This window comes from Electrona antarctica (genome assembly GCF_951216825.1).
Source record: "Electrona antarctica genome assembly, chromosome: 13".
NCBI classification, from domain to species: domain Eukaryota; kingdom Metazoa; phylum Chordata; class Actinopteri; order Myctophiformes; family Myctophidae; genus Electrona; species Electrona antarctica.
The window spans coordinates 7,840,060-7,868,030 of record NC_136794.1 but is presented as its reverse complement, the minus strand read 5'-3'; the positions used below and the strand labels follow the sequence as shown (position 1 = coordinate 7,868,030).

At 41.9% G+C, this 27,971-nt stretch overlaps 1 protein-coding gene across 2 annotated transcripts in view; it reads right to left on the bottom strand.

Moving 5' to 3' along the window:
• Positions 1–478: 478 nt before the first annotated feature.
• arhgef7a (Rho guanine nucleotide exchange factor (GEF) 7a) overlaps positions 479–27,971 on the bottom strand; it is a 47,386-nt gene continuing 19,893 nt past the window's right edge. For both annotated transcript variants that reach the window (XM_079519241.1, XM_079519240.1), the window contains 15 exons: positions 25,569–25,663; positions 22,480–22,575; positions 21,750–21,872; positions 21,018–21,156; positions 20,295–20,354; positions 20,048–20,194; positions 16,962–17,048; positions 16,727–16,805; positions 15,019–15,158; positions 13,998–14,222; positions 12,188–12,281; positions 11,136–11,225; positions 5,228–5,330; positions 4,098–4,152; positions 479–1,583 (listed from right to left, as the gene is read on the bottom strand). In XM_079519241.1, coding sequence (XP_079375367.1) covers positions 1,461–1,583; positions 4,098–4,152; positions 5,228–5,330; positions 11,136–11,225; positions 12,188–12,281; positions 13,998–14,222; positions 15,019–15,158; positions 16,727–16,805; positions 16,962–17,048; positions 20,048–20,194; positions 20,295–20,354; positions 21,018–21,156; positions 21,750–21,872; positions 22,480–22,575; positions 25,569–25,663 — 1,656 coding nt within the window. In that variant the 3' untranslated portion in view covers positions 479–1,460. The remainder of the gene's footprint in view (positions 1,584–4,097; positions 4,153–5,227; positions 5,331–11,135; positions 11,226–12,187; positions 12,282–13,997; positions 14,223–15,018; positions 15,159–16,726; positions 16,806–16,961; positions 17,049–20,047; positions 20,195–20,294; positions 20,355–21,017; positions 21,157–21,749; positions 21,873–22,479; positions 22,576–25,568; positions 25,664–27,971) is intronic.

Below are 27,971 nucleotides of genomic sequence, written 5' to 3'. Positions count from 1 at the left end.
CCCAACTCACTGAATTTTAGTTCTCGCTCTGTTGTGTAATTTTAACCACTTTCAACCTGGCGTCCCTATTTTGGGCATGAATTAATAGCCAACATGTTTGACTAAACATTACAACATAAACTACACTCTACATGTCATGATGGAAAGCATTGAGCTTGTATAACCCGGCCATTTAGACCTGACGTCAAAATAATAAAAAGAAAGTCTCCTGAAAGAATATATATTCAAAGATTTGTGCCACTTTTAAAAATAATAGCAGACCTACAAGCTCGTAGCACTCCACTCGGTGGTGCGCTATGAGCTTGTAGATCTGCTATTTTTCAATATCTAAAGTATAACATAATGCTTAGTTAAAACACCAAAAGGGGTTCCCGCCCAAAATGGGATAATATGTGCTATTTTTGCTATCTGTAGCTAGGGCAAAAGTGGTTAATAGATACACCGAACAGTCTCTTTCAGTTAAATTATGTAGTCATGCTCCTAAAAACACATTTATTTCTCCCCAAAGGACAAAAGGCTCATCTTTCAGCAGTATTTACATTTTAACATCATACAGTACAACAAGTTCAAAAAATCTGTACAACTCCCTTAGGACACTCGGTAAGAACATGAAGGAAGAAAACAAATCACACTACAAAATAAGACAAACAAATCACACTACAAAATAAGACAAACAAACAGAGAAGCAGCTTCTCTGGCAGAGAACTGAATCCTTTCCTCGAATCCAACAACTCTGGGCTATAATAATAAGCCTGGGCTCAGGGGAAACTGCCTCGAAAAACAAACACATTCTTTAAAAAAAATTAAATAACGGAGGTTATGAAATGAAGAGGTTCCAGTTCAGAATTGTCTGAGGCATGTCGTGACAATCAACGCCGTTTAAAGAGTACCATTGGGAGTACCAACTGCAGTACCGTCAGAGTAACATTAAGAGAATGCATTGCTTGTAAAATGTTTTGTAAACTGAGGGAGGTACGGTACGGTACGGTACAGTACGTTCTCCCCAGGTGCAGTCATCTTGGATTTCAGCTGTGGAGACAGTTGGATGCTGTATTAGACCCACAAAAGGACACCGAAGGTTGTAGCTTCTTCTTCCATCGTTTTGGCGTTTCAGGAATGTTACAGTTGGAATGGTTTGGTCCAGACAGTTCAGCACCAAACCGCAAGCCCGTCCCCCCTCGCTCTCATCTCAAGTGGCAGTGATGGCCAAGGCACCGGAAATCCTGAAGGCATCCTCTCTCAGAGCACGTACACACGCACACATGCTGCGCGCACCCGTCACAACCACACACACACACACACACACACACTCGCTTGTGCTCTCGCTTTCATCCAAAGCTTATATAAATGTATAGGTGAGACACACGTTGAAAGCAAGCTTACAGACGGATGCGTGAATGCACCAATGTCTCACGCTCGCACCACAAATTCAGCCACACGACAACAACAACACATCAGCCTCACAAGTTTGTCTCATCCCATGTCGGATCGTTCATGCTTTTCAACACCCTCTTCACAACCTTCTCCACTTCCTTCCGTGCCCTCTGCTCCTCTTCAAGCGATCTCTTCATCTTCTTATTGTCCTGTTGTGGAACACAGTGAGATCATTGCAGATTTTAGTGAATCCACCCTATAGAATAGATCTTAGAGATCAGTCACTCAATCTCCCTCCCTGCTCAAAATAAGGGTCAATTATCAATTTTGAATCAAAATGGCCAGCAAGGGCCCGGGCGGCTGGCGTAGCCGTCTGGGCACCATGGCTGGTAATCCAGTCTGACAGTGTGCCGCGGGTTCGACTCCCGATCCCGACGGCCTTTACTGCGTGTCACCCCCCCCCCATCTCTCTCACCATTTCCTGTCAGCCTACTGTATATCTATCTCTCCATAAAAATAAATAAAATAAAGGCGAAAGCCACAAAAAGAATCTTAAAAAAAAAAAAAGGCCAGCAAGAGGCAAAAGGGGTAGTTGTTTTATGGAAATCCCATGCGAACCATGGTAGAGTATGTAAATTAAAACCTGACACTAAAAGACTCACTCACTGTATAAAAAAATGAAGGAAAGCTCCTTTAGACCGAGACTTAAGAAAACATTTTTTATTTTATTTTATCAAAAAAAGTTGTGTTAAGTTTTCTTAAGTCTCGGTCTAAAGGAGTTTTCCTTCAAATGTTATACGGTGAGCGAGTCTTTTCTGTCAAGTTTTCCTCTATGTTTTTGAGACCACTGCTCCTGTAGTCAAGTTTGGAAAAAAGGACTAAGAAAGGCACAACAGTTTTCTCAGTGCTAGAGCAGGGGTTCTCAACCCGTGGGTCGCGACCCCTCGGGGGGTCGCCAAATTATTTTAGGGGGTCCCCAAATTATTTTCAAAAAAAAAAAAAGTTAAATTTTATTTTCACGATTTTTCAAAAATAGCAGACCTACAAGCTCGTAGCGCGCCACTCGGTGGCGCGCTATGAGCTTGTAGATCTGCTATTTTTCAATAGCTAAATTATAACAATGCTTAAAACACCAAAAGGGGTTCCCGCCCAAAATGGTTTAAGGTTATTGTAGCAGTCAATTTATATTGGGGGTCGGGAGGGGGCGGGGCGGGGGTCCCGAGACATTGCCAAAGCATTTCCGGGGGTCCCCGGCCAAAAACGTTGAGAACCCCTGTGCTAGAGTATGTAAATGCCAATCTGAGCGGCTTGAGGCTTATGTACACAGACGATGGAACAAAAAAAAAGAAACACTTGCCATATTGTCATCAGTATGTGTCATTGTCTATCATACCACAGTTATGTCTGACCTAGCCCCTTTCAGGAACCCTACGTTAAAGTTTCTGACATTTTGATGACTTTAGACGTAGGGATCCTTCCCGTCGACTTCAAGCGACGTGCTCATTTCAATATGCAGGCTGACTTACCCTCTCCGACGCGTGTCTGCGCTGTGGGTGTGATGCTGACATATTCCAAAAGAAGCATATAAGAGCTATAGGAGACAACGGAACCCTCTGAACCCCCCGCGGACGGCACAGAAGCCGTTAAGTATTTTTAATCTTTGTTAGACCGTTTTGGCAGCTCTGAAATTCTCTCTAGACTTCCTTATTGACATCCCATTGTCCCGCCTCCAGCGCCGGAACCGGAATCGGCACGTTCCTGCCTCTGTCACAGGTAGCCAGCCACGGTGCTGGAGGCGGGACAATGGGATGTCAATAAGGAAGTCAAGAGAGAATTTCAGAGCTGCCAAAACGGTCTAACAAAGATTAAAAATACTTAAACGGCTTCTGCGCCGTTCGCGGGGGGTTCGGTTGTCTCCGTTGTCTCCTATAGCTCTTATACCGAAACGTTGCCTCCTTCAATATTCTCTTAGTTGTAACGTGCAGATCGGCAAGTGTGCGGGCGTACTATTCTATTTTATTATTGATGTGCACTTGACTACGCAGTTGCTCCTGAGCCTTCACTCTAGGTGCGAAAGTTTTTCTCAACAGTAAATATAAATTATTTGAACTAATCTGCATGGTAGCGTACATGGCCGGAAATATATATATATACACAGTGAGTTGTAATCAATTGGTCATGATAAAATAAATGCCAGTCCGTTGGTACAGTATGCTTATGGTACAAGCTTATGGTACGGAGATATTTAGTGTAGAGCAAACTCGGGAGGGGGCCTAGTAATCAAACCAACTACGTATAGGGTTTGAAAAACCTCTGTTTCTATGTCAGTCGTTCTCAAACATTTTCATGTCAAGGACCCCCAAAATATATGTATTTGGCCGCCGACCCCCATCTGAAAATACGTTGTTCCAGGGACACCCTCCCAGAAGCAAAGATTTGAGTTAAAAACTTTGGCTCTGAAAGAATATATATTCAAAGATTTGCGCCACATTTTCCTGATTTTCAAAAATAGCAGACCTACAAGCTCGTAGCTTGTAGATCTGCTATTTTTCAATAGCTAAAGTATAACATAATGCAAGTTAAAAAGGGGTTCCTGCTCAGAATGGGTTAAACCAAACAAAGAAATGGACCGACTTCAGATTCAGGTTTAGCTTGTATAGAACCCCACCCAGCAGCATGTTGAACATTTAAACAACAAAAAAAACAATTACAAAGTCATTCACCTGTTTTAGTTCTTGGACCTCATCCCTAAGAGCATACACCACGTCCACCAGGCTCCTTTAAGAGAATACACACAGCTTTCACAATATAGCACTCATAACACAAGCAAGCTCTGGGCTCTCACAATGAACAAGCATCCTTAAAGCCAAGAGCAGCTGGCGATTCAAGACATCTTTTGATATAGACGAATTCAGAAACGGGTCTCATGGTCGCAGCTTACGTATTTCCTGTAGGCAGACTCGACATAGCTGCGGGGTTTAAACCCTCACCAGGCGCACCTCTTCTACTACAGTGAACGGTAGAGTGACTGATGTTAGTCTGCCTCAAACGTTACTCTTTTACCTGCTTTTTACTAACACTAACATTACAAAGATGCCCAGAACATCGAGATGAACCTGTTTAGTTTATGGCTGCTCCAACAGTAGTGGCAACATTCCAAAAAAAAACGGAATGTCAAAATATCCACCGCAGGGTCTGAGACCAGAGCCATTGAGTAATGGTTGAGACGAAGCAGTGAAAGGTCCTGAAAGATACATAACGTCAGTCTTACCCAATACCCAATCTTTCTGTTTTTTGAGCACATGGCTGCTGTACTTTATACCTCATACTAAGCATTTAAAGTATGAGGTATAAAGTACAGCAGCCTTGTGTTCATAAAACAGAAAGATTGGGTATTGGGTAAGACTGACCTTATGTATCTTTCAGGACCTTTCACTGCTTCGTCTCAACCATTACTCAATGGCTCTGGTCTCAGACCCCGCGGTGGATATTTTGACATTCCGTTTTTTGTTTTTTTTTATGTTGCCACTACTGTTGGAGCAGCCATAAACTAAACAGGTTCATCTCAATGTTCTGGGCATCTTTGTATTGTTAGTGTTAGTAAAAAGCAGGTAAAAGAGTAACGTTTGATGCAGACTAACATCAGTCACTCTACCGTTCACTGTAGTAGAAGAGGGTTTAAACCCCGCAGCTATGTCGAGTCCGCCTACAGGAAATACGTAAGCTGCGACCATGAGACCCGTTTCTGAATTCGTCTATAGGGGACTGACAAGAAAAGTGTACTTAAAAAAAAAGGTAAAGAAAGGATTTAAGGGAGGAAAGGGGGGGGGGTGGGGTCAGTTTGCTTTCTTACTTTTCCTCTGCAGCAGTTTGCCCGTTGCGACTGGGATCCTCCACTATAAACTTCTCCTCTCCGGGTATGATCACCTGCAAGCCCTGCATGTCTTTGCGCTGCCCTGTTTCAAAACACAAGAGGTCCGCACAGTTTTTGTACTCTGCAGGAAAGACTCACCCAGTGCCCATGCAGTCACCTTCGAGGTTCAAGTTTATTAATATCAACACACATATAATGCAGACAATGGCGGTTCATGACTTAACTTGTTTGTGTGCGAGTGGAAGGGTTGCCAGAACCTAAGAGCGGTGGGCGAAAACTCCGGGAGGTATGTTAATCAAGCACAGAATGGACAGTCATAAGGGGAGGGCGAAAAGCACAGGGGAAAGTTGAACGATAAAAAAAGGAGACACCATGGAAAGAGGAACAGAGGGAGGTTAGATTCATTCAGCCTCACTCACTGGGTCACCATCGTCCAAAACAAAAACAAAACAAAAAACACATTCTGAACCAGACACAAAACACAATCAAAAGCCGCGAATTCGGACAAATTCACCCCGAATGCAAGTGTCTACCAAATGACAGATTTATTCAAAACTCTTAATACAGCGTTTGGGGACTCGTATACTTCAGCTTGTGTTGAACAAATATTCTGAAGGCGCCATTATTTTTGTAAAATAAGACATGGTCACGTGTGAATTGTATACAGCATTTTTAGAGCACAACAGGGCGACGTTGGTCGAAGGCAGTTGGTTAGTTTGCGCCGTCAGTCCGTCACCCTGCCTGTCCCGAATTTTTCATTCAGTACGTTTTGTCAAAACCACAGAATACACCTGTCACAATGTATATACAGGTAGCACATAACATGAGGACAGTCATATTCTCGTCTTAAATACTCAATAGAATGGCTGATAGGATTAATTTAATTTTTTTTCCACTTGATCCATGACAACCAATATTTACAAAAAGGGAGACTGAAGTTATATATATATATATATATAATTATTTTTTAAGCTGAAGTCCACCCTGATAGTATTCTGAAATATTGTGAATGAATAGTTCACAAATGACCTTGTATAATTTTGTCTTGTTTTTTTTTTACTCCCAGAACACTGAAGGTGAGCATTTTTACACTACAGATGAGCTTTTTTACTTTACAGTAAACACTGAATACTTACAGTAGGTCTACCTTTAGGACTATTTATCACACACTTTGGGCAGACAAAACAAAAAATAAAGTACTGAATTTGACAGATTCTGTCCACCCCTGAACCCCCCACCCACCCACCCGCCCCCCATCCATTACACGATTGTGCAAAATAATTTAAACACTTCATATTATTATTAGAGCTTCAGTGTAAACCTTCAATACAATGTTCAATCAAATGTAAAAGAGAAAACAAATATTATTCCAGGGATCATTTTTGTAGTTGGTTTTTGTAAACATAGACATACAGAATAAAATATAAATAACAAATAATAAGTCATATGAATACAAAATAATCAGTAAAATGGAGAAATTATTTTTATAAAAAACAGGAAAAAAACAAACAAAAAACAAACGATAAACTCCATATACATACTGTATATATCACCAAAGTAATAACTGTTAGCAGGAGAGACATTCTAAATGGACTACAACCTGTGGTTTTATACCCATACTGGAAAAATACTTCTTCATAAAAATAGTTATTAGCCAAGGGATAGCATGGGAAGCCTCCATGACAGAAGGTCTCGTGTGGTTTGCGTCGCTATAGCACAGGTGCTAGTTATTGTGTTCCGATGCAAAAAAAAAGGGTGTTAAGTTTGCTTACTTTAGGTATAATATGCTAAAACCTAGACAATTTCACTACGTGTAGGAGCCAGAAAATTGTGGCATCTCATTTGCATATCCTGTTAGAATGCAGACTTACAATTTAAGATTCAACAATTAAAATTTGGTTTTGGTGTACATTCAGAAGAGTAGCTGCTAACCCCCCCTCCCCCCTCCCCCAACCCCTGCATCTCATTCCTCAGCCTGAAAAATACATTAAATGCAGATTTGTCGCTCAATGCCTAATGTTTTGAGGTGTCTTTCTTGCAGACGTCAGTTGGTTAGCAAGATGGGTTTACCAGTGGCGTGCACAGACATTTAGAGGGGCAGGTGCTCAAGTGAAAAAAAGGGCACCTTGTGCAGCACGTGGAACCAGCCGGTTGCCTTAATAGTGTGAGATTTATAGATTTTGGGACCTAAATAATATATTAGAAGCTTTTCTATCAAGAATTGATCAATGTCACCATGGTCCACATACTGTACAAGTATACAGTGTACACTGTACCCTTTTTTTAAAAGGGCACATTTGTCCAGAGGGAAAGGGGCAGGTGGTGCTCTAGCACCCCCTAGTGTCTATCTGTGCACGCCACTGGGGTTTAGACTTTAATTGATCCAATTGCAGAAGCTATAAAGTGTGTAAAGGTGCTTCAATGCACAATGTGTATTCTATTCATCAACCTCTAATTAGTAGCCGTTACTACAGCCTGTATGAATCCACTTGCGTAACCCAACAATTCTTTCGTCCTGGAAGCAGCTAGAACAGAGAATGACCGGCTACCGACTAGTGCTTCATATTGCATTAAACTTAGAAATGACATTAACGGTTTCTATACTTTCTAGCCATGTAGTGTTAGACCCTCCAGAAAAAACACGATTATGCGCGATCGCATAAATCATAGCATAATCAGCCAAAAGGCCGCAGATTATGCGGGCGTCAATTTCTCTTTGCAAAAACGGCACATATTCACCGCAATAATCATATATTTCCACGCAAAATATCTCTCGCTTGATTTCACAATCCTCCGCATTGTCCGCATGAACTTCATAAAGTCATCGCCTCACCTGTTCGTTCACATTCGCACACGGAAGCAAAACAAACAATGGTGGTGCCGTGAAAAGACAGTGCTCCTCAGTGTGCGCGTGTGTGTGCGTGTCTGTGTGTATGTCTGTGTGTGTGTGTGTCTGTGTGTGTGTGTGTGTGTGTCTGTGCCGTCTGTCTGTCTGTCTGTCTGTGTGTGTGTGTGTGTATGTGTGTGTATACACTCTCCTCCCTTGCTCTATAATGTAGCCTAAATGAATCTGCTCCGCCAAAAATTCAAGAAACTTTCATAATTACAATTTAAAGTGTATCCTACTTGTCCACTGCACACGTCCACTGCGCCTGACAACTGAGTTTGAGACGTCGACACGTTCATAAAAGTATCCAGCAAACAAGCTCCTCAGACAAAAGCTGTAGTAGGCTATTCAACGGAAGCAGATGGAAACAACATTTGTAAGCGTAACATTTTAAATCCCTTTAGAGAGTAAAACCACATAAACTCAAGTTAAGCAATGACATGAGGTATTTATTTTGTTGCCTTTAAGTGCGGTAATTAAAGGCAGAGTTGACAAATGTTTGCTTTTTTGCCTTGAAAATCATGAAAGGCAGACAAAATTATGTCTTGTTTTGCATGGCTCAGCTCACTCAAGGAATTAATATGCATTTGACTGCGGACCCCCATCTCACCACATAAATTCCCATAAAACCCAGCATATTCCATCGCAAAATCAAGGACTTTTGCCTGCTAAATCAAGGATTTTAGTCGGCATAATCAAGGACTTTTGTCTGCTAAATCAAGGATTTTAGTCGGCATAATCAAGGATTTTTTTGCCCACGTTTTTCTGGAGGGTCTAGCAAGTACTGCTTTGGACCGGATTTTTTTTTAAAGATATTTCTAAAAACCAACATTAGATAAAAATGTTAAGAACGTAAAGCGTTGCATTTGCATGCCACTATAGTATTCTGACAGAGCGGGAGCGTTGTGTGCGTACTCCCGTGACTCTGTGTGTGCGTGTAATGTGTATGTGAAGTGTGTCTGTTTGTCATCGTTGTACTTTGTGCTATGTTTGAGCAATACGTCCAGCAAACAGACATAGTGGAGTAGTAGTAGTAGTAGTACATGGCAAAATGGAATACACTCCTTCCTGAATCACATCTGAATATCAGACAGGAAAACAAAAAAAAACTCCGTCCCCCATTGCTCTACTCCCTCCCTCCCCTAATAAACCCACTCTACAGTAAAATCTTCCATTGTTAAAACGTATCCATTTGTAACTCGGGGGAGAGTGTACAAACGTCAACATTAGAAACCGTAGACTCTCAGAGTTTAAATTAATGCTGAGAATTTTTACAGTGTAGCATTTCCCTGTCCTCTCGGTGACGAGAGTCCCCCCCCCACGACGCTGAAGGCCAATACAAGGGGAGAGAGGGGCAACATTCAAAGATAAATAAACATACACTATCTAAACACCTAACCTAACTGCATGACAACTACGGAAAGAGAGGAGGAGGAGGCACATAAAAAGGGGTATGTGGTCGGTCAAGGCAACAGGGAGATACTTGTCAAAAAAAAAAACACTATTCGAAAGAAAACCGTCCAAAAAATAAATAAATATAACAAATAAGTTAAGAAACACAAAAACAAAAACAAACAAAAATATATATAACAAAATAAATAAATAAATAAAATTATAAAAACTTCTTTCTAATTTTCTCTCTCCATAGACCAAAGGTTAAGAGGTATAAGCAGCGCCGCACGTTGCGTTTTAACGATACAGCGCGGCAGTGCAGTTGTTGTTGTTGTTGTCGTTGTTGTAGTGGTGGTGGACGTATTTTTTTTGTTTTGTGTTTTTCTTTAGTTCTGGTGAGAGATGCAGCTCTTACGCGACACCGAGCCCATCCTGTAACTGTGGGTGGTCCAAACGGAGTCGGAGTAGTCGGAGTCCTCCGAGAGGTCCGAGCTCAGCTCCGGCCGCGTCACGCTGCTGTTGCGTCGGCCCGGAGAGTCCGACGTGGCGGAGCGGTCGGCGTCGGCGAGCACGTGGTTGTGCATCAGGTCGGTGCCCTGCCAGGCTGGTTGGAGGGGAGGGAGGGTGGGTGGTGGTGACGTGATGGTGTCGAGGTGGAGGGAGGGGAGAAGCAGGTGTGCGGTATATGGGGGAGAACACGGAGGGTGATGGTATGGAGGAAGGAAGGAGCGTACGCAAACGTAACGCAACGTTGTCGATGAGCAAAATCATAACAAATTAAGGTCCGATGATGAAGGGTGCAAGGTTGGGGCGGAATGGTTCAAATTATATATGTGGACAAAATCACAGCGTGGGGGGAAAATAATTTAAAACAGCGCAAAACAAAAAATAAATTATGACGACATGAACAAAAGAATGTACAAAAAGGGTAACAAACGTTAAACCAGAGCAATGCCAAGAGTGAGGAGTGAAAGAGAGACAGACAGAGAATATATTGTTAAAAAGGATCATTCAGAATACCAGTATTAAAGAAAAGAACTGAGAAATGGATGGAAAAACACTGCAACACTCAAACATGGAGCCCTTGGAGGTATTATGTGTGCATTTGAGTTGTTTTCGTCGACTAAAAAAATGTCCGTCGACTACCTTTTTTCACTGACTAAAACAAAATAAAAACAAATCTATGATGACTAAAACTAAGACTAAATAAATTGATAATTTCGTCAACAAATAAAAACTAGACTAAAATGTTAGGGAGGGACTAGTGGACAAGAGATCCAGTTTAATGCAAGGTCACATGCTGAAAATAGCAGATCTACAAGCTCACAACGCGTCGCAGCGTGACACGTTGTGAGCTTGTAGATCTGATATTTTCAGCATGCAAACAAAGTGTAAAATCTGCCATCAAGGCCTGTCAAAACACATTTTAGTCGACTAAATCAACTGTAGATTTAGTCGACTAGACTAAAACATTCCGGGTGACTAAAATGTGACTCAAACTAAATGAAAACGTTTCAACTGTGACTAAAACCAAAATCAAAATTTGCTGTCCAAGAAAACAACACTGCCTTGGAGGTATTATGAGTGCGTTTGTAAGCGTTTCCTTACTGGAGTTGAGGGTCTGCCTGGTTTTAGCGCTGGTACAGTATGCCTCGATCACTTTAAGGATCTGGGCGTCCTCCTCCAGAGCAGCTGTACCTGAGCACACGGAACAAACTCATTTAGTGCAGGCACACTTTGGCGTCACCAAGATGCCAAAAGCCGCGAGCGGCAGGCGTCTCTTCCGGGTTTTTCAGACAGCTGGTGGATGGAAATTAAGCGTTGTGTTTCCGGGAATCTGGCAGACGCTGCCGCGTGGGTGGAGCTTAATTTCCATCCACCAGCTGTCTAAAAAAACCCGGAAGAGACAACTGCCACGAGCGGCTTTTTGCCGCGCATGGAAGCCCAAGTGTGCTTACACCCATTGTGAGAAGAAAACCCGGGGAAAAAAATTCCATATTTGACATACAACAATATAAAGGGTTTAAATGGTTAAAAGGGATTTGTTTTAGGTTTTCCGAGCTCAATTGCACCCACAAAACCTGAACTTTTAACATTCAGTAAGATTTCCTGCGGTCTGGGGTTTTCTCTGATTTGCCTGTGTGGACTGTGAGGTAAGAGTCCACAAATCCCAGAATATGACTAATAGGAATTTGTCAGCAGATGTCACTGTTGAGGGATTTTTCCCTGTTTTTCATAGCAGCTCAAAAGGCTTCAGAACACACAGAGAAAACCCCAGGCCACAGAAAATCCACTGAATGTTCAAAGTTCAGGTTGTGGTGGGATGTAATTGAGGTCATAAAACCTAAAAGAAAAAACGAAAAATTAAACCGGCTTTAACCACCGTCAAGCTGAAAAGAATTCAAAATGTTTAATTTGTTTGTTGTTGTTAACCAATAGCAAATCTACAAACTCACAAGCTTTTGAGCTTGTAGTTATTTCCGCTTTTATAGTACAAGTCTTCCTAGATACGTTTCTACACATGAGTTTCTACACCCTTTTTCAATCTATACCTCAAACAGTAACGGAACATGTTTTAGACATAAAACATCACAACAGAAGCAGGATTCACATTCAATGCATTTCAGTTGAAATAAAACAAGTTAAGATGTTAAGCATACTCTTCCTCAAGGCAAACTCCTCTTCTGACTGTTTCCTGTCGGGTTTGCGTTTGGGAAGGAGCTTCTTCACACTTTTGGGACTTTTACTGAGATCCTGTTGCAGGAGGGGGCAAAAAGAGAGAGACTTATAACAAGACTAAGCATCCAAGAAGAGCCCCACTAGCAGTCCCTAGAGGCTGTGCTGCTATTACACCCATCTGGACATGTGGGCCTAAGGGTGGTGCTCGCTAGAGGGAAGGCCATGGACCATTGGTGCCGGAGAGGGGGTCATTTGGGTCTGAATGTCCCCGGCTCCCCGCACTATTGGGGTATGCCTGGTCTATTTATTTATTTCCAATTAGATGTGCAATAGTCGTTGACTCGTTGTGTATTGGTAAATGGTGTAATTATATAGCGTCTTTATCCAAAGCGCTTTACATAGATTGTGTATTACATTCACCCATTCACACACACATTCATACACCAACCAGCACATCGGGAGCAATTAGGGGTTCAGTGTCTTGCTCAAGGACACTTCGACACTAGCTCTGGGGGGAGCCCGGGTTAGAACTGGCAACCTTTCCGTTACCATCCGGCCACTCAAGGTTGCTCAAAGGCAGGGGTTCTCAACGTCTTTGGCCGTGTCTCCGCGACCCCCGCCCCGTCCCCCTCCCCACCCCCAATACAAATTGACCGCTACAATAACCTTAATAATAGCGAAAATACATCATGAATAAATACTGAAACCAGATATAATCATTAAGGAAAATGTATGCATGCAAACTGTATGTGCACTATGTAAACTCTTAATTTCCATTTTCCAGCCATTCAGTTCAGGAAAAAAAATAGTCTCACCAAAATCAGTTGAATTGAATTGATCCTGCAAGCTGCCCGTTACTTTATGTACATCGTGAGTGCAATTTGATAATATTAGACAGAAATGCAACCGGCACAGGGTACAGTCATAATTAGCTCTGGTCCATAGCCTTCTACTGCTTCTACGATTCTGCCCTGCAGTATAAGGCTATGGGACTTTCAGTTTTAAATCTCAAATCGAAATCAGACCAGCCTCTCCTCTTTAGCGTATTTTAAAAGAACGTTTTTGCTACTCACCAAAACAAAGGCGGGTTGTGTCATTAGAAAGCCTACTTTCCTTAGTGGACGCACTCTGAGCCCCCACCACACGTACAAACGGTACTTTTTGGCCAAAAGGGGATTTGTTTCCACCGGGAAAAAAATACTTTTAGTTACTCCACTGCGCCCTCTACCGATATTGCCCAGAGAACTGCCTCATAGAGAATATTTTTCCTCCTGTGAAAAAAAATCCCTTTCTGGCCAAAAAGTACCGTTTTAAAATACGCTTAAGAGGAGAGGCTGGTCTGATTTCGATTTGAGATTTAAAACTGAAAGTCCCATAGCCTTATACTGCAGGGCAGAATCGTAGAAGCAGTAGAAGGCTATGGACCAGAGCTAAGTCATAATACACTCAGGGCTATAAAGGATAACACTAGACTAGCCAGAGGAGGAAATGTTTACCTCCTTGTAGGGCATTCACTTCTAGTCATTTTTACTAGTTGACTAGTTGCCTAGTTTACTAGTCGACTAGTTGTTTAACTTCCTATTATGTAAAAAATAAAAAAAATAAAAACTTTTTTTTTTTTTTTTGGGGGAAATAAATATTTGTACATTGAAAAACTGTGTACATGGTGACTATAACTATAATCTACCTGATCTTGAGGCCTACAAATCTTTTTTTCTTATCAACTAGTCAACTAGTACCAACAAGGTCGACTAGTGGATTTACTAGTCGACTAGTTGCTTAATGCCCTACCTCCTTGTAGCAGAGAGCAGCCGAGGGTCTTAGAGGTGGCGCGGGGCGCAAGCAGCTCAGACTCCAGGGTTTGGGGGTGTTGGGCGGCTCCAGGGGTCCCCACATCATGGAGGAGCTGAGAGAGGTACTGTGGGAGGAAGGGTGGGGCAGGGTGTGGTAGGCCGGCGCCACGGTCATGCCCCTCCCCTCGGCGTGGCGGGACGGAGTCAGGGGGTGGGACGGGAGCTGAGGGAGCAGAAGAAGAACATCCTGTGTTAACGATCCTTTCGTGGTTCACTCACTGCTGCAATGGGCACTGGAAATATACATCCACTATACAGGGCTTCCCCAACTGTGGTCCCCAGAACCCCTGGTACTGTGCGTTGTTTTTTCGTCGACTAAAACGAAAAATGTTCGTCGACTACCTTTTTTCACTGATGAAAACTAAATGGAAGCTATGACGACTAAAACTATGACTAAATATATTGGCGATTTTGTCAACAGATAAAAACTAGACTAAAATGCTAGGAAGGGACTAGTGGACAAGAGATCCAGTATAAGTCATTTTACACTTGGTTGCATGCTGAAAATAGCAGATCTACAAGCTCACAACGTGTCGCGCTGCGGCGCGTTGTGAGCTTGTAGATCAGCTATTTTCAGCAAGTGTGAAATATACATTTTAGTCGACTAGCTATATCAACTGTAGATTTAGTCGACAAAAACTAGACACTAAAACATTCCAGGTGACTAAATGAAAACGTTTCAAGAGAATATGACTAAAACTAAAATAGAAATTTGCTGCCAAAAACAACGCTGGTACTGTGCGTTTTCAATTTCCACCCTACCAGGTTTAATTACTGTAGGGCTGAGTGGTGACTGTCCACACCTTATTACCTGTGTATGTAAGTTAATCCAAAGTTAATTCAAAAGATTGATTGAATACTTTATTCACGGTAGTCAGGAATGTAAACAGCCCAATATGTACAAAGGAGTGTGTGTGTGTGTGTGTGTGTGTGTGTGTGTGTGTGTGTTGCGTGCTGACCGTGTGGCAGGGCACAGTGAGAGGCTTGTGGCTGGGAGCTGAGGCTGCAGTGTGCTTGGTCTGCCTGCCGAGCTGTTCCGTCCAGTCCTGCAGGTCCTGCTGGTTGTTGCACACCACCTGGAGGCGCTCAAACTGACTACCTGCAGACACAGTAGAACCAGAGTAATATAGTAAGAGAGTGGCAACACTAGCGTTGACTCCCATTGTAACAATGGAAGTGCTCATTCTATCTCAATGGGATAGTTCCAGCCATAGGAGCAATGTTTGGAACTATAGTCCATAGGCACCCGCTTTGCGGCGAGATCAAAGCGTCTCGCTACTCTCCTACTCTACACTCAGAAACAGAAAAGTCCTCTCTAATTGTATTAAACAACGTCAAAATCACCAACATTGCAGCTGTAGGGAAAGCTTGAATTATCTCTTTCTATCTGCAAAGTGTTTGTTTCATAAAAATCCACCATAGACATTTTATGAGTGTTTGGAAGCGCTTGTTGAATATCACTCAACGGCCAATGCGTACCACCTGTTTTGAATTTGCACATAGTGGAGCAGGCAGCAGGAGGTTGCTTTACTGATAACGAGCGCTTCCATACTCTGATACTAATGGCTCGTACGCACTGCCCGATATTTGCTCCGATTATGCTGTCGGGGAGCATTTTTGGCGCTCGCCGACAAAACCCCCGATCTGACGCAAGATCGGGGCTTTGATCGGCGAGGTTTTGCTCGCTGTGTGTGAAAGGAGCTGCGAGAAGATCCAGCACCGATAAAAGCGCTCGCCGACACTTCCCCGACCATTTCTGAATACAACTAAGAACAGCTAAAAACAACAAGGTCTGTTATAGTTTCTACTTTATACGTGAGCGAGATATGTCGGATATATGTCAGTCTATCTGAAATAACTGCTGTTCTTATCGTTTCTGTGTAAACTTTTAAACTTGTTGCGTTGAGGGCAGCCATTGTTGTTTTGAAAGTACTGCAGCATGAATGTTACAGTACGTCACCATATACACATCATGAACCAATCAGAGGCTGCTTTTCACTGTTGTACAGACAGCCGTTGAAACACAGTCACCGATCATTTTCTGATTTCTCCAGCTTCCACATACTCTCTGCCAATGAGCCCGAGTCCAGACTCATATGCGGGGAAGAATCTTCAGTGAATCCCCACTATGAGGCTGGCCAAGCCAGGCTACCTAGGTAGCATCTTGCTGGCAAGATGGCTACGGTCTGAATAAAGACAATAGACCATTTGCAGACCATGTTTCCATCAGAGTTTGGAAGCACACGTTTTCAGTAAAGCAATGTCCTGCTGCCTCTTGCATTAAGTGCCAATTCAAAACAGGTGGTACACAGGGCAGTTGAGTGATATCTAACGAGCGCTTTCAGCACTTAGAAAAATAATCACCTGCAAGGCCACAAAGTAGCTCATAACATGTCATACGGTGGATTTTTATGAAACAAACACTTTGAGGATAGAAAGAGAATAATTCAAGCTTTCCGTACAGCTGCAATGTTGGTGAGTTTGACGTTGTGTAATACAATCAGATAGGACTTTTCTGTTTGGATGAATGGGCTGCCATTGGAAGTTGCACCTAGGTAGCACCTTGCCATTAACTTATATGGTAAGATGGCCGCGGTCTGCATATGGAGAATAGGGCCCGACCTCTAGCATATTAAAATTGCAGTCACATGACACATTATCTCTTACCAATGAGTTCAAAGGCATTTTTGTGGGCTTCACAGTCTTCCAGTTTGGTCACCGTCATGCCAGCCAATGGCAGCTTTCCCTGCAGCGCAAAAATCATCGTACAAGTACAGTGAATAACAGCACGGTAAACAAACAAGTGTATAACCAGGAATACGATCAGGATTTTAGAAGCCCGGACCTCAACGAGACATTAGAATGGAACTGTTACGTGCAGCTTGTGGGGATTTAGTCTGACCTGGAATATGAAGCCACTCATTCTGGGGCTGGCAGACAGCATGAGGAGGACGTGAGGGAAGAGCATGAGATAGCGCTCACACTTCTCCTGAGGGGAGGTTTGAAAAGTGTTACTTGATTAATTCATTCAACTCCCGACGCCAGTCAAATGAATTGTTAAGTCATAAGCATGAAGCTATACTGAACCCCTCCCACACACCCCCACCCCGCCAAAAAACCATCAAAACAAAACATAATATAGACAAGAACGGCCGATCAAAACAGTCTTGAAACCAATTTGATTTCTTGGATGAAAGTTTCTATTCGAAAACGTTTGACTTAAAAGGAAATAAATAAATGCAAATAAATAAGTACACGCTTAGTAAGACAAATATAAAATACAAATGAACTGAACTCTATTATATTTAACCACTTAAGCCCTATTCAAACATATCCCAAAAATTACTTGTAGATCTGCCATTTTAGATTTTTTTTTTAAGGTCAGAAATCAGGACATCGCCGATACGAAGTCATCCAAATGGTCAAATAATGGGCTATATATATATATATATAATCGACCAAACCGATATACATACAGCTCTAGTTTTGTAGTATAGCATATAGACGGACAAAGGAAGGGAGTCTACCAGAGCGCCTCAGCCCAATACGGCCTCACAGGGGCAGGGACAACAGTCGCAGAAGAAGGGATACTGGACACTGGAGCAGCTGGGACAGTTAAACCCATTTAGACCCGAGCTCGATTCTACAAATGTCTTCTAAACCATGACAGTTTTCTGAAAAACCCTTTTTTCAAAAATAGCAGACCTACATGCTCGTAGCGCGGCACTCGGTGCCGCGCTATGAGCTTGTAGGTCTGCTATTTTTCAATAGCTGAAGTACAACATAATGCTTAAAACACCAAATGGGGTTCCCACCCAGAATGGGTTAAGACTCTGAGGAAGATCGCAAGATCGAAAACGTCAGTCATTCTTTGTACTAGCAACTTGAATAAAAAAAGACTTAAAGTGTCCCGAGCTGCTCCAGTGTCTATCCCGTCTTCTATAGTATAGACGACGTCGTTTATTGTTTTAGTCCGCTTGCCAAAATTTGGACCCGGACATTTTGAGTACCCTAAGGTTTTATGTTAGAAATGTTGAGTATGGGTCCCCAGCATTTAGAAACTGGTGTAACATAGAAGCTGGGGTAACATTATTTTTTGCACATAAATCACTCCTTGGGCTAAATTTGGCCATAGCTTTTTTTTGTGGCTTTAGCCTTTATTTTATATTTTTTATGGAGGGACAGACAGTAGGCTGACAGGAAATGGGGAGAGAGATGGGGGGAAGACATGCAGTAAAGGCCGTCGGGATCGGGAGTCGAACCCGCGGACACTGCCAGACTGGATTACCAGCCAAGGTGCCTGGACCTCTGAGCCATGGCCCAGGCCAGCCACTTGTCTACTAGTTGAATGAGTGTTTTTCGTGTAAAACTAATGCTTGCAATGGATTCAGAATCATGAAAAAAACCTGAGTTTGACCCATCCCATTCTACTTAAAGCATAATGAAATTTTGAAAATGTTGCCCGATATTGGATGTTAATGTTACCCCAGCTTATTATGCTAATTATGAAAATTGCCCAAAATAATGCAAGTTAGCATCCGGCAGTTTCTAAATGCTGGGGACCCATACTCAACATTTCTAACATAAAACTTCAGGGTACTCAAAACGTCCGGGTCCACAATGGGGCTCTAATGGGCTGGCAAGCGGACTATTACTAGGAGATTAGTGAATGCCCTTAATGTCAACATCCAGTCAGCAGTTTGCATCACTAAGGAGTGTTTGGTGCCCAATAAATTGAAAGCAACTCAGACAACCATTTGTATGGACATTTCAACTAACCAACAGCTGTTTCTCCGATAGATAAGTTGTCGTTTCCCATGGGTAATAAATACACGGTCCTGTCCAAAGCGAGGCACTCTTTCTGTCATAACAGGGGAGTTATGTCATGATAAATGTCAATAAGAGATAGAACAGTCAACACCTCTGACTGAAACAGGTGGTCCCTAGTCATAACAAGAGTTATTCTGAGCATGAGGTCTTAATTATAATAATAAGCCCTCTTCCTCAGGGAAGGTGTTGTTCAGTCGCAATGGCGGATTCTGTCCATTATAAAATGCTACAATCGAGGCCTCTGCTGGAAGGGAAAAGTGCTGTTCAGTCACAATGGAGGATTACGTCTGGTAAGTTATGTCATCACGAAGAAGTCGCTCTAGGTGTGATATGCAGAAAACATTGTGTAATGTATGTTGGGACATACAAGGTGTTATGTCAGACATTTCTGACAATAAATGATGTATATTTGCCTTAATCCATGATAATATGCCAGTGTTCTAAATTGGATCACTGACATATTGTGTCCTCCCTATACTTGTGTATGATGACCTGGCAAACTTCAGTCATTTATCATGAGTGGAATCACTCAAAACATTATACCTGGCTTAAACCAAAAGAGGTTTAAGGAGTACAATGTAACATTTCCAAGCAATGAATAATTGTAAATGCTCTCCGATGTGCAGGTTTGGTGCATTGCATGGTTTCCTCCGACATCGGTGTATGAATGGGAAAAATGTTCGTCGACTACCTTTTTCCACTGATGAAAACTACATGGAAACAAATAAAAACTAGACTAAAATGTTAAGAAGGGACTAGTGGACAAGAGATCCAGTATAAGTCATTTTACAATTAGTTGCATGCTGAAAATAGCCGATCTACAAGCTCACAACGCATCGCAGCGTGACGCGTTGTGAGCTTGTAGATCTGCTATTTTCAGCAAGTTACGACTGCAAGTTATGACTGCATCAAGGCCCGCCAAAATACATTTTGTTCGACTAAATCAACCGTAGATTTAGTCGACTAAAATCTGATGATATTTAGTCGACTAAAACTAGACCAACACACAAACATTCCTGGTGACTAAAAATGTGACTGAAACTAAATGAAAACTATTCAAGAGAATATGACTAAAACTAAAATCTAAATTTCGCTGCCAAAAAAACAACACTGCTATTGTGGGTTATTTGAGTGAGGAGCAGGGGGGGGGGCTTGTACCTCCGCTCCCGGACTGTGGACCATGGCTTGGCTCATGTAGAGCACCGAGCCCAGGGTCCTGATGTCGTCGCCCTCCCACAGTCGGATGGACTCGGTCAGAATCTGCAGCTCCAGCTCCTTGCGTTTCCTGACTTCCTGACACTGCGCCTGCATGGACGGTACAAACAACAAGCCCAACAGCTGCTAAGAATAGAGCTCCTAATTATCTATTTATGTTGGTGTGTCTCGGTCACAGGAAAGGACTTACAGATACGTTCTTGAACGTTGCCATGCACCTCTGAATATCCGGCCTATCTGGGTGATTCTCCTAAATGAAAGGAAGAGGGGGGGAAAAAAGAAACAAATAAGTTATATGGCACAAGCACGCATTAACCACTTATACAGCCTCTATAATTCTATATTATGCCCCCTCCTGTTTTTCCATGGAAAATAGCAGATCTACAAGCTCACAACGCATTGCAATGAATTGTGAGTAGGGATGTCCCGATACACTTTTTTTCGTTACCGATCCGATTCCACAATTTCTGTGTTAGACGATAATGATACAGAATACCGATACCAGTGTTGTGATCTCGTGTTGAGTTTATAGCTATCTAGCTATATATCTCATGTTGTGTTTCTAGCAGACAACTCATTCAAATGTGAACTTGCAGTTTGGGCAACTCGAACGCAAACTCAAACAAGTGTCCCAGCATTTTATTTACCTGCCATAGTGTCAACCCCTTACCCCTGTGTCGGATCGGTGGTTAGACTGGCATATTCACAGATACCGATATGCCCCAATATGACAAATAAGGGCCGATACCGATACTTTTCCGATACCGATACAGTATCGGGACATCTCTAATTGTGAGCTTGTAAATCTGCTATTTTCGCAGAATGTTTGCCTATTTATGGCATGCCCAGAATAGGCATGCTAGAGTTCAAGTGGTGAGTGAAAATGATGAATCAGATAGATGCACACACACACCTCCATGTGCCTCTCCAGCTCTTTTAGTAGGTTAGGGTATTTGTCGAGTCTCATGAAGGGTTTGCTGAGGCCCGTGGTCAGGGTAAGAATGCCTGGGCTGACTGCACCCCTCCCCTCCATAAACTCTCCCAGCGCCTCGCTACAGAAGAGAGAGGGAGAAAGAGTTTGTCTGATCGCCTGTCATGATTTGATTATTACATTTTAAAAAGGAATAAGTATAAATATAAGATCATGTGTTTACGGCACTGCATTTAAGTAGACATAAGTAGACATTGTTAATGTTGCATCACTCCTCAATACTAGATAGTGACATTTGTAATAGAATGAAGTTAGGAGGGAACAATTAAATTAATCTGGAAAAATCGTGATTCTTTGTTTCACATCATGTATTCATGATACTTCCAAAACTTTATTTGGCCAGCTGTTGCACCTCTCCTCCACACTATACAGTTCCTAACCAGAACTTTGTACAACACATCTCTCCATCCATCAGAGGCCTTTACATGCCATTTGGCCATAGCAATTTCACTGTACAATGCTAGACAAAGCCTAGCTTTGATCCAAAAAGAAAAATCATCATTATCAATAATGGTGATTTATAATCATGATTAAAATATAAACTTTTTACTTAGCCATAATCATGCAGCCCTGCCGCAATAGTGAATACGGGTGATACTATTGTGATATGCAGTGGGAAAGTATTAGAAACAAAAGAGGCAGGTAAAGGCGTACCTATGCTGGGTGAGCACATTGACCGCAGAGGGGTGGTTGGAGCAGTAGCCCACATACAGAGCCTTCATCTGTGGCATGAGGTTAAGAAAGAAGCCCCCAACCTTTTGCTGGTACTCTGGAAGCCTGGGAACAATGGAAGGGTTTGATTGATTGATTGAAATATTTATTAACAGTTTGCAGAATTACAGTACATTTCAAGCACAAACTCAATACAAAGACTGTTAACTGTGAGTGGACGACCCAATTAAGCATTACACTTGTTTACAAGAGGGTCCACCATGTTCAATTCATCAAAACATTTAGAGACGTACAAATAGACACTTCTATATAGACAAAGAACAGAACAGGAATTCATCATAGAGGTAAAAAGGGAAAAGAGACATATACAGTGAGGGGATTCAGATTTCGACAGTTTCGAATTGCAGCCGTCCGTAGGTGCCCTTTGAGAGCGGTTTTGAAGGAGTCAAGGGATTTGCATGTCTTAATGACTGTTGGTAGGGCGTTCCACATTTTGGTGGCATAGGAGCAAAAAGAATTTAGTCCCTTGTGACAACAACAAAAATAACACCAATCAAAGAAGACATTGTAGACTCAAGTAAACCACAGTAATATAGATCCTGACAACAGAACAGCATGTGGTACCACAGACCACCAGTAGGTGTCCCTGTAGCCATTGTGAAACGGCACAGAGGGCTGCTGCAGTAGACATCTATTGGGGGGCGGGACTTACTTGGTGCACTCCTCCAGTGACTGGACGAGCATCTGTTGGAAGGTGCTTATCTCCTCCAGGTTCCCCAGAATAAAAGAGACGTCTGAAGCACTCAGCCTGGAGGAGAGAATAAGAGGATACCGTGTATATATTCAATGGTTAACTCATTTAGGCCTGAGGTCGAAATTTAAAAAAACGTCTTCTAAATTCTGACAGTTTTATGAAAATGTGTGTATCAGTGGTGCTCAATATTTCATGTCAAGGATCCCAAAAATGATATGTAATTGGCCACCGACCCCCCATCTGAAATTATTATTCCAGGAACACCTCAGAGGAAAAGATTTGAGTTAAAAACGTTTGCTCTGAAAGAATATATTAAAAGATTTGTGCCGCATTTTTACGATTTTTCAAAAATAGCAGACCTACAAGCTCGTAGCGCGGCACTCAGTGCCGCGCTAGACCTGGACCGCTAGGCCAGCGGGCGCCCCATACTTAATGTTCCGTTTTAGGTGAACAACCTTCTGTCTCCACTAGTGAACCACCTTTAGTCACAACTTTGATTCTCGCTGACAATCACTGATATATTGGCCCTCATTTATCAATGGGATGTACAAACCATGTTCATTTTCGAGCCCAGGATTTAACTTAGGCCAAAGTCCACATGAGATTTACAAAGCAAACCTATCCAGACGATTCTAACGTACATTTGATGAATTCGATAAATCACTCCGCTGAAACCGCCATGAATGGAATACGTTTGTGTATATTAATTTAACCAATGGCGCGGTGCGTTTGAGTTACACAAAAATAAAGCAGTTATTTATCCCCCCCTGAGTCACAGGCTGCCGTGACGCCACGTAGATGAGAGATAGTCATAATCTAAATGTTTATGTGAAGTGAAACATAAAACATAATATGGATGAAAGACTGGTGGCTGATGTGTGCTGGTATGCTCCGATTTCCCACATAAATCCACAGCATGAAGACCACTTGTGCTGTGCACAGGTTTGTAGCGTTGGATTTGTATCCTTAGGTTGTACATAATTCCAGAGGACGCGGCTTCTGTATATAAGTTTGGAGACCTGACTGTCCATGAAAAGATTACAGCGCCGCCAGTCCCGACTCCCGCAAATGCTCTCGCAGAAGCACTCGTATAGCCTAGCTCGGATCCAGATCTGCAATCGTATCTGCATGACTGTTAAAGAACTTGTTTAAATGAGTGAATGATTAAGCACCTTATAACAAATACGTATAGCAATATAGAAAATACCGGTAGGCTGTTAGTTTGTTTCCATATCGCTTGATTTTAATTGTTTGTCATTGTCACTTGGAAATAAAATAGTCATGCAACCGTGCATGTCCATGTATGCCCTTTATAAAAGTTATATTTTTAGTGTATTAGTGTGTTAGATATATAGTTTGGAGTGGATTTGATGTGTCCAGATCAGAGGCGTATCTACAATAAGGCGAGGCCTGTCCAAATCCATTTCTGGCCTGGCCAAATTATTAACTATTAGTGGACAGCTGATTAGCCGTCAAGGTAGAGTGCGACCCTCAATCACCCATTGGAATGTAAATGCATGCCTTTCAGCCTTTGTATCCTACTCGTCTGGCAGGTATATCTCTTTGAAAACCTTTAGTGCTACGGTTGTGCGCGGGGAGACGACAATTAACACATCTTGCCTGTCCAACATGTAATTCTTGCCTGCCCAAAATGTAATTCCTGGAAACGCCACTGGTCCAGATGCCTGTCAAATTGCTAGACAATGCTGCTCTGCATGTCTACGATGGAAAAACGGGTGTAGACAAAGCCCACACGAGTTCAGACCAGACGAAAATGTCGAAGTCATGATGGAATGATAAATACAGACAATTGTGGTGGTCTCGCTGTACAGACGTCTTTTGGTCTAGCCTTTCTTTGCTAAATTGTACCTATTTAAAATTGACAAAATCATTGAGGACTGGAAAGTATAAATGATAAAATAGTAAGATAAGTAATAGTAAAACCAGGGTATAAATAGAGTTAATAAAAGGACATACCGGTAAGCACATAAATCAAAATAGGTGCAAATTGTTCAAGGGTGAAAGCCAGACATAAGAACAAGTATGATGTTAGTCCGAGGATCAATCTAGCATAGATGTGACATATGACAATGTAATTCCCATGCAAAGTGATGGAAGAAATGGAAGGCATGAACCTGGATTGATATGAACTGGATTTAGCAGTGACAAATTTCCTAAATTGATAATTAACCCATTCTGGACGGGAACCCCTTTTGGTGTTTTAACTAAGCATTATGTTATACTTTAGCTATTGAAAAATAGCAGATCTACAAGCTCCTCAGTGGCGCGCTACGAGCTTGTAGGTCTGCTATTTTCAGAAGACTATTTTTATTTCGACGTCAGGCCTAAATGGTTTAATCTACGGGTTCATTTACTTTTTATTTGCATTGATTTTAGATCGCCTCGTATAGGAACTGTGATTGAAAAATAAGCAAATCATCCCAGCTGTTTCACTCATATGGATAGAAAGAATCGCAAAGAAGCGGGTGCGTGCGTGCGCATTGGGCGTTTAAGTTAAATAACTCAGAAACTACAAATCATTTCAAAGTAAAAAGTTCCAGCATGTGTCTCCACAGTAAGCTGAATTATAAAATGTGTGAATGGAGTTTCTAGGTGAAGGTGCTTTTTTGACGTGCCAATATCTGCCATTGAGCCCCAAGTTAAATACGGGGGGGGAAATATTTTGACAGCAGAAACTGCCTGTCATAATTTCTCTCCCTATTCCAAAGCCCCCCCAGGTACATTATATATTTAAACTATTTTCAGCAATGGTACACTTATTTTTTCAGTGGGTAGATCTTGTTGAGCTGGTCATTTTGAAAGTAGATCTCACGTCATAAATGTGTGGGCACCCCTGGTTTAAATTGACTAGTGACTCTACAATTTTAGTCAAACAAGAACATTTTTAATGTTGGGTATAGTTATTTGAGCCATAATTATGATTCTTGAATAACGTTAGAATGTTAGGACGGGATCCCCTATCCTCGTTCTCAAAAATGAGGCGATTTACGAGCCTGTAAATCATTTCTTTATAAACGAGGACTCACCTGTCTGTGCTCTGAAGAGATCGCAGGTAGTTGGTCAGAAGACTCTGGAGATCCTTGGAATACTCGGTCTCCGTTTCCAGAATGTTCTGTAACACCTTCAATGAACAAAAGAAAGGAAAAGTATACCAACCGTCCAATTCAGAGTAAACAACATCTTACACCAGGTAAAAATAAATAACTACAGTACTAGTTATCAGTATTATTATGTTTTTACGGACCCACCCAAGACTGAGTCTCGGGTGATCCTTCAAAAGCTTAGTGAAAAAAGCAGGTGAAGCGGGTTGATTACTTGATTAATCCGGCAATAAATGTGTTCATAAAGATATGCAGATATTTTGGCCGGTAGGCTTGTATACTGAATTTAAAAAACACTTTTTCCTTATTTGTATTTATCTTTCCTCTCTCTTTTTTTTCTTTCATTAATGCACGTGTTGAACTAGCCTAATGAGATATAAACAGGATTTATTTTTAAAAGGACAACTTTAGTTTTTTTCAACCAAGGTTCATGTTTTATGAAATGTTGCGGAGGGGTACAAGCAGGTATTACCATAGCCCTGGTCCAGTGCTTACAGCGAGTCTCTCTCTGACGCCCTGTGGAAGTCCCTTCCGCAGCCCTCTAGTGATATTCTCACTCCCGTGTGCGGGTTTTCAAATCCCAGCAAATAAACAAAACGACGTAACTACTCACCAAAACAAAGCCTGCTAGACCTTGGTAAAAGTATATTCTCGTAGCTGGGAAGCGTCTCAGGTCCCCAGCTTCTCTAAAATGCACTATTTGAATCATTAAATAAAATAAATCCAACCAGATCGGCGCATGCAAAACCCGGAAATGCCGTAGTAGAAGAAATGACTCTGCCCGGTAAATTCAGGGTACATTGTGTTATTAAAATGGCACAAAGTGCATTTTAGAGAGAAGCTTTGTTTCGGTGAGTAGTTATGTCGTTTTGTTTATTTGCTGGGATTTGAAAAACTGCGCACAGGAGTGAAAATATCACTAGAGGGCTGCGGAAGGGACTTCCACAGGGCGTCAGAGAGAGACTCACTGTAAGCACTGGACCAGGGCTAGTATCACTACAGCCATTTGCCCTGGGCTGGCTAAGATTTGACCGCAGGAAATGCAACCACTAAGTGTTTCCCAATAATTAATTTCACTGTGGAGGGCGAGAGTTTAAATATTCCCAACAGAGATTCAGAATGAACACATAAATATTCTTGTGCTAAAGGGCTAAGGGGCAAGAATCCAATATCCATTTCTCGCTGACCTGAATAATTGGTAAGTCAACCTGCCCAATAGTTACGCCCCGGGCTACACCAGACTTGTCAATACGCAGCCGTGTGGAGTTTACTGTGCAGGGAAGGTTCCAATTGATGTCAATCATACCACGGTACACAGTACACCATATGCACGGATAGCTCGTGCCCAGAATATGCATGTTGTAGGACTAGTAGCATGCCAAAGTTTGTGCTATTGCCATTGGGAATGCATTGGGCGTTTAAGTTAAATAACTCAGAAACTACAAATCATTTCAAAGTAAAATGTTCCAGCATTTGTCTCCACAGTAAGCTGAATTATAAAATGTGTGAATGGAGTTTCTAGGTGAAAGTGATTTTTTGACGTGCCATAGAGCTGCCATTGAGCCCCATTATAAATTTCTCAAATTTGAAAGCACTATATTTCTAAAACTATGAAACATTTCAAAGATTCCTTTTCAGGCAAACATGTCCACCGTAAGATGAAACTAAATAGGTTTGAATGGGGTTTCTAGGTATAAGTATGTAGGACTAGCAGCATGCCAAAGTTTGTGATATTGGGCGTTTAAGTTAAATAACTCCGAAACTACAAATCATTTCAAAGTAAAAAGTTCCAGCATGTGTCTCCACAGTAAGCTGAATTATAAAAAAGTGTTTTTGATTGATTTAGTCAACAAGGCCTGCAGTAGGCTAAGCACTGGAAAAATGTGCATAACGGATATAGTAATCAAGATTCCATTTTGGTCACTTTTACACATTCCCAACATGCTTAACCCATTCTGGGCGGGAACCCCTTTTGGTGTTTTAAGTATTATGTTATGCTTTAGCTGTGAAAATGTGTCGCAAATCTTTGAATATATATTCTTTCAGAGCGAACGTTTTTAACTCAAATTAAAATTTGCTTCTGAGGGGGTCCCTGAAACAACATATTTTCAGATGGGGGTCAGCGGCCAAGTACATATATTTCTGGGGGTCCTTGACATGAAATAGTTTGAGAACCACCGACACAGAAACACAGGTTTTCCAGAAAGTGTTTAGAAGACATTTTGTAGAATATCGTGTCAGGTCTGAATGGCTTAATAAATCAAATAGTGATTACACCAGGATACCACGCCATGCCAAAGCAAAGGCATCAACATAGCAGCATCAGGT